At 53.9% G+C, this 5028-nt stretch overlaps 2 protein-coding genes across 4 annotated transcripts in view; one reads left to right on the top strand and one right to left on the bottom strand.

Moving 5' to 3' along the window:
* LOC104466779 (heat shock protein 30C-like) overlaps window positions 1–626 on the top strand; it is a gene marked incomplete at its 5' end in the record, with an annotated part of 1648 nt that extends 1022 nt beyond the window's left edge. Inside the window, one exon of the mRNA XM_010080315.1 lies at window positions 597–626. Coding sequence (XP_010078617.1) covers window positions 597–626 — 30 coding nt within the window. The remainder of the gene's footprint in view (window positions 1–596) is intronic.
* Window positions 627–945: 319 nt separating this feature from the next.
* On the bottom strand, window positions 946–5025 carry RAB5C (RAB5C, member RAS oncogene family). 3 transcript variants are annotated; one of them, XM_010080313.1, is made up of 5 exons: window positions 4781–4946; window positions 3802–3932; window positions 3365–3487; window positions 2527–2620; window positions 946–2094 (listed from the first exon to the last, which is right to left on the bottom strand). In XM_010080313.1, exons 1-5 carry the CDS (start codon window positions 4944–4946, stop codon window positions 1979–1981), a joined length of 630 nt encoding a protein of 209 aa, XP_010078615.1. In that variant the 3' UTR covers window positions 946–1978. The 3 variants fall into 3 exon arrangements, with proteins under 3 accessions (XP_010078615.1, XP_010078616.1, XP_010078613.1); XM_010080311.1 differs by having other exon boundaries at window positions 1077–2094; window positions 3802–3953; window positions 4781–5025; XM_010080314.1 differs by lacking the exon at window positions 3365–3487 and having other exon boundaries at window positions 3802–3953; window positions 4781–5022.
* Between the last annotated feature and the right edge of the window lie 3 nt (window positions 5026–5028).

The raw sequence follows: 5028 nt of genomic DNA on the forward strand, positions 1-5028 counted from the left end.
GCTCAGCACCCCACAGCCAGCAGCAGCCCCCAGCCCCGCACCATGACCCTCAGATGCTCAGGCAGCAGCAGGACACAGCCCAGGCTCCTGCACAGAGATGAGACCCGGGGACCTGGAAGGAAATGGGAAGGAAGCCCTGGGAACCAGCAAAGTACAAGAAACCAGCAGATGGCAACAGCACCTCGCCTTGGCTTCACAAGATTGTTCAGAGGGGACTGGGGAAGCCCCTCTCCTATGCCCCTGGGGCTGCCCAAGACTGTGGACGAAGCCCGCATGAGCCGCAGCTGTTTGCAGACACCTTTATTCGCAGGTACCAGCGGAGCTGTCAGAGCCCCACAGCACAAGCCCAGGGCAGGTTGTGCAGGTGACAGGAGCTGTGCCTCTCACAGGGATCCAGCAGCACACAGCAGCAGAGCTGCAGGGGATGCTCCATTTTCCAGGTCTGACTCTGAAGATCAGGCAGCAGGGACAGGAGAGGAGCATCGTTCCAGGCCACCATCCTCCAGGGACAGAGCCATTGGGTTCATTGATACCGGAGCACAGCATTCCCCGCCTGAGCTCCCAGCACACCACTTCCCCCCCCCCGCCCTTCCCAGCTGGAGCTGTGGTTTCCCCAGAAGTATTAGGCAACAAATAATTCCCACTATTTGCCTCAAGCTTCCCTGCATGCCGCTGCACAGCACAAGCTCACTGAGCCCCTGCAGCCTCACCCTGAGGAGCTTCTGCCTCTCTGGGGTGCCAGCACAGCCCAGGCTCAGCAGAGGTCCCAGGGCCAGCAGCCCATCTGTCCCTGCCCAGGGAAGGACAGCCACACGTCCCTACAGAAAAGCTGGGCGTTGGACACACCATGAGCATCCTGCACATCGCAGCCTCCAGCACAAGTGTTCTGGTCCACTCCCCTGCTGCTTTGAGCTGATTAAGAAACATGAACAGTGTTGATTATGATAGGTTTATAAAATTTTTTTCTTTTAATCACACAAAACCGAAGTTTGTGATGAAGACTAGGTTGACAGTTCCTCTTAAATACCAGTATGCATAAGACATTGCATTAGGCACTAGGCAGCAGCCAACATCAGTTAGAGTCTGGCAACAGAAGCCATTTTAATACCTCCCTTCATACTTTGTGGAATTACAGGCTTTTGCAATACATCATCTCCACTGACCGGTCATCCGAGGTTTCCCCCACCCCACCTCTGTACATCAGTAAACCATGTGTATTTGCACGAGAGCAGGGTTAACAACATTAGTGGCATCACAACCATCAAAAAAAGGACAATTTTCTATACAAGATTTTTGCAAAAGTTGCAACAGGATTAGTGCATTATGACAGAACCGGAGATAGAAAAAAAAAGAGTTGGCATGCTGGAGTCCAACACAAATAAAGACAACAGGCAGCTAGTTGTACGGACTATATTGACAAGATACTGATTGGTTACATGAGGAAACATACAATACAAAATACAGAAGAAACCAGTTTTGCTTCCCTCTGCCCCACCCCAGAATACTCATCATTGATTTGGTCAATAAGTGGCTGAGCAGCCGGAGTTTGTCACTAATGCTACAGTTTAGTGGTTGTTCTAGGCGGATCGTACGGTGTTAGCCCTGGCCCTTACAGACGGGTGCTTTAACCGAGGTTCTCTAGGTCGATATCCCTTTGTTTCCCATAGTGAACCACAGTACTGTGGGACCCGGCGCCGCTCGCCCCTGCGGGAAGGGGCGAGCTGGCTGGGCAGACACCAGGTCGTGCAGCCACCACCACCAGGAAGAGGGAAGAGCAGAAGTTCATATATTAAAAAAGTGACTTAAGACTTAGAATTGAATTAGTATTTGTACAGAAAGGTGCAGGTGGAAGAACTCCCTCCAGCCTATGATCAGAAAGGGATGGAGAAATCACAGCAGCCGCCGGCAGCAGCTGCTCTACGAGTTAGCGTGGGTTCCAGTCACGTCATCCGAGGCTCCGTCAGGCGGGACCGGCTGCTCAATTGCTGCAGCACTGGCTCCTGCTGGGCTGACTGCTCTCCTGAAGGTCCACCACACGATTCCTACCTGGGCCACCGGGAGCGTTCTGGGGTTCATTTTTTGGCAGTTTCTTGGCTGGAACGAAACAAGACATTAGTAGGCTCCTCTAGAGAGGCCAACCTCCTCCCCACTGCAGACCCCAGGCGGGGCTCAGCCCTGCCCCAGCCCCCAGCCCTCCTCCCTCCAGGAAAAAAAAACCAGGAGTTTGGGATCAAACACCGCTGGCAGCGAGAGCACAGCAAACAATCCACTTCTGGTTCTGGCTGTTATTAGTCCTGCTCTCCCCTTCCTCACCACCCGAGACAAAGGGAGAAAGGGAACAGGCTTTGCAAGGCCAAGGCTCCAAACGCTCAGGGAGTGGCTGGTCACAGAGGATATCAAAATGATCATCTGCTCCAGCACAAGCCCCCCAGACCCTGGCTGGCACGGGAGCTCCCATGGTTTCTACAGGATGCACTGCTGGTGCCCAGAGCTACCCCAGCCACCCGCCTGCACACAGGCTGTTACCTATTGCCATGAAGATTTCGTTCACATTCATCGCTGTCTTCGCTGACGTCTCCATGAACAGCAAGCTGTTGTCATCTGCATATGTTTGTGCATCCTACAAACAATCACATCGGAGTGGTGAAGGCACCCTGCCAAGAGGAGGCCCAAGCAGGCTCCACACACTTCACTTGCTGTCAAACTAACACCAAAGAAACCCTGTTCCAGACATTCCCACCCCCGGCCCCTGACCCCGCCTGGCCAGGACAGCCGGGACACACAGGACTGCACGGCTGGTGTCCCCACAGCCCAGCGGGGTACAGCAGCACAGACTGTTTGTGAGCCAAGCGCAGACAGTGTGTCCCGAGCAGCACAACGCCCTGTACTTTGGTTGGCTGGGAGAGAAACAAACACCAACTGCACCCCAGGCAATCCGCACAGGGGTCTGAGATAAGAGCTGCTCCTCCAAAGTTTGTCTCAGACAAGGCAAGAGCTGTGAGAGCAGAGAACAAGCTGGGAACGATTCTTCACAGGTCTTGTATCGAAGAGATGCTGTTTCACACCCTGCTGAAGGCAGCCCCGGATGAGTACGGGACCAGAGAAGACTGAAGAGAGAAGCTGGTGCTCTGGGGGCCTTATTCTCTGCGTTTGTCGTAACTGTTACCAACAAGAGCTACAAGGGCTGTGAAAGCAGTGCGTGGGAAAGGCAGGCTGCAGCTCCCTTGGAGTGGCATCTTGATAAATCTTGACTTCCACTCTCCCTCAAAGCATTTCGCACATAGCCATCACCATCTCCCCCAGTTCAGCAGAAAGCCACTTTCCTGACTTGCTCAGGTAACAACTGACCTGGATTCCCACTCACCTGGAAGTCCACAGCTCTCTTGTTGGCAAGGTCTGCCTTGTTTCCTGCTAGTGCAATTACAATATTGGGGCTAGCCTGCCTCTGCAACTCTTTCACCCAGTTCTTGGCTCGTACAAATGTGTCCTGGAAGCAAACAGGAGGCAGCAGTCAGGAAGGGCAGCCTCTCAATCCACAGCAAAGATATGATTAGAACAAGTCTTTCCTGTAAGGAGTGTTCTGCCTCTACAGCACTTTGTGGCAGGGTCCTTTATCAGCTTAGACAGCCCTGGTCAGAGCCGAGGGAGAGGCCGTTCGCAGTTTTCCAGAAACTCAGGACCTGCAGGCAGGCATCTGCGGGGACTCTGGACCCAGACACTCTCCCAGGGAACCAAAAAGCAGCAGCTGCAAGCACAGCCGCCTCCTCCCGACCAACACCGGCAACCCTACGCAGTACTCACTGTGTTAGTGATGTCGTAGACGACGATGGCAGCCTGGGCACCCCGGTAGTACATCGGTGCCAGGCTGTGATACCGCTCCTGTCCTGCTGTGTCCCATATTTCAAACTTCACCGTTGTGTCATCCAGACAGACTGTCTGCGTTAGGAAGGCAGCTGAAAGAGAAGGTGTGTGCTTGCCTTTCTTCCAGCTGCAGAGCCCCCATAGCCAGAGCCTGGGGCAGTTCTGCTCTTGCGGCATCGCTGGGATTCGCTTTGGAGAGCACCCCGGTGCCCGAGCTCTGCAGTCAGCCCAGTGACACTGCACTCCCCAGCGTAGCAACTGGTTATTTTCCTGTTCCAGCGAGTGTAACACCACGTGTTACAAGCAGGATAAAGGCAACCAGCCTTGGACACAGACTGAAGCAGAACACCAGTGCCCACATGGCCTCTGCAGCAGGCCATTAAGCGGAGCTTCCCTGTAAGCTCTACTCACAGCTGTACTTACTCCCTGCACAGGTTACTACAGGGAGAAATCACTCCTTTCCTCAGCACACACCTCCCCACTGCCCAGAGAGCCAGGTGCCAGCCGACCTTTGGTTGGTGACACCATGTAATGATCTCAAGCTAAAGAACTGGGAGCTGTGGAAGTAGTTAACAGGATCAGGCTGGAAACAACCCCAAAATTCCAGGTCATGGTCTGAAAAGATAATTAATGGCTATAAACCAAGCTGGAGGCCTCAGTTCTCATTAGAAGCAGGAATTCAGGCACTGGAAGTGAAGAGCCTGAGAGGCAGAGCACACGGTTGCCATAGCATTATTCTCTGCTGCACTGATCTCCTCACCAACAAACAAGTTGTCAAGCAGCTAATGCTTTAACTCTTGGTTTACTACCTACAGCAAAAACCCCAGATTGGAAACAGCCATTCATACTTCTGACACCCCCCAACTGCATTAGTGAGGCCAGCACCTGTCAGCCGTGGGTATTTGGGGTGGGCACTCACCTCCAATCGTGCTCTCCTGGTACTCGTGGAACTGCCCCTTCACGAAGCGCAGAACGAGGCTGGACTTCCCCACTGCCGACTCTCCCAAGAGGACAAGTTTGAACTGGCAGATTTTGTTTCCGGCGGCCGGTCCGTTCGGTCGAGCAGCTCCACCTCGACCTGCCATTGTGGCCTAAGTGCAGGAGTGCTGAGAGTGACGGGTGCTGCAGGCTCTGCGCTGGGATCCACCGGGAGGCAGGCTGGCACTG

Source organism: Pterocles gutturalis, unplaced genomic scaffold (assembly GCF_000699245.1).
Source record: "Pterocles gutturalis isolate BGI_N339 unplaced genomic scaffold, ASM69924v1 scaffold11024, whole genome shotgun sequence".
In the NCBI taxonomy this organism is placed as follows: Eukaryota; Metazoa; Chordata; class Aves; order Pterocliformes; family Pteroclidae; genus Pterocles; species Pterocles gutturalis.

Excerpts from the sequence above, each read along its gene's own strand:
- RAB5C (XM_010080311.1), bottom strand. The coding sequence starts at position 4,946 with ATGGCAGGTCGAGGTGGAGCTGCTCGACCGAACGGACCGGCCGCCGGA. Across the intron at positions 2,621-3,364 it reads AGAGAGCTGTGGACTTCCAG|GATGCACAAACATATGCAGA; the intron begins GTGAGTGGGAAT and ends GATTGTTTGTAG. Across the intron at positions 2,095-2,526 it reads CGAAATCTTCATGGCAATAG|CCAAGAAACTGCCAAAAAAT; the intron begins GTAACAGCCTGT and ends GTTTCGTTCCAG.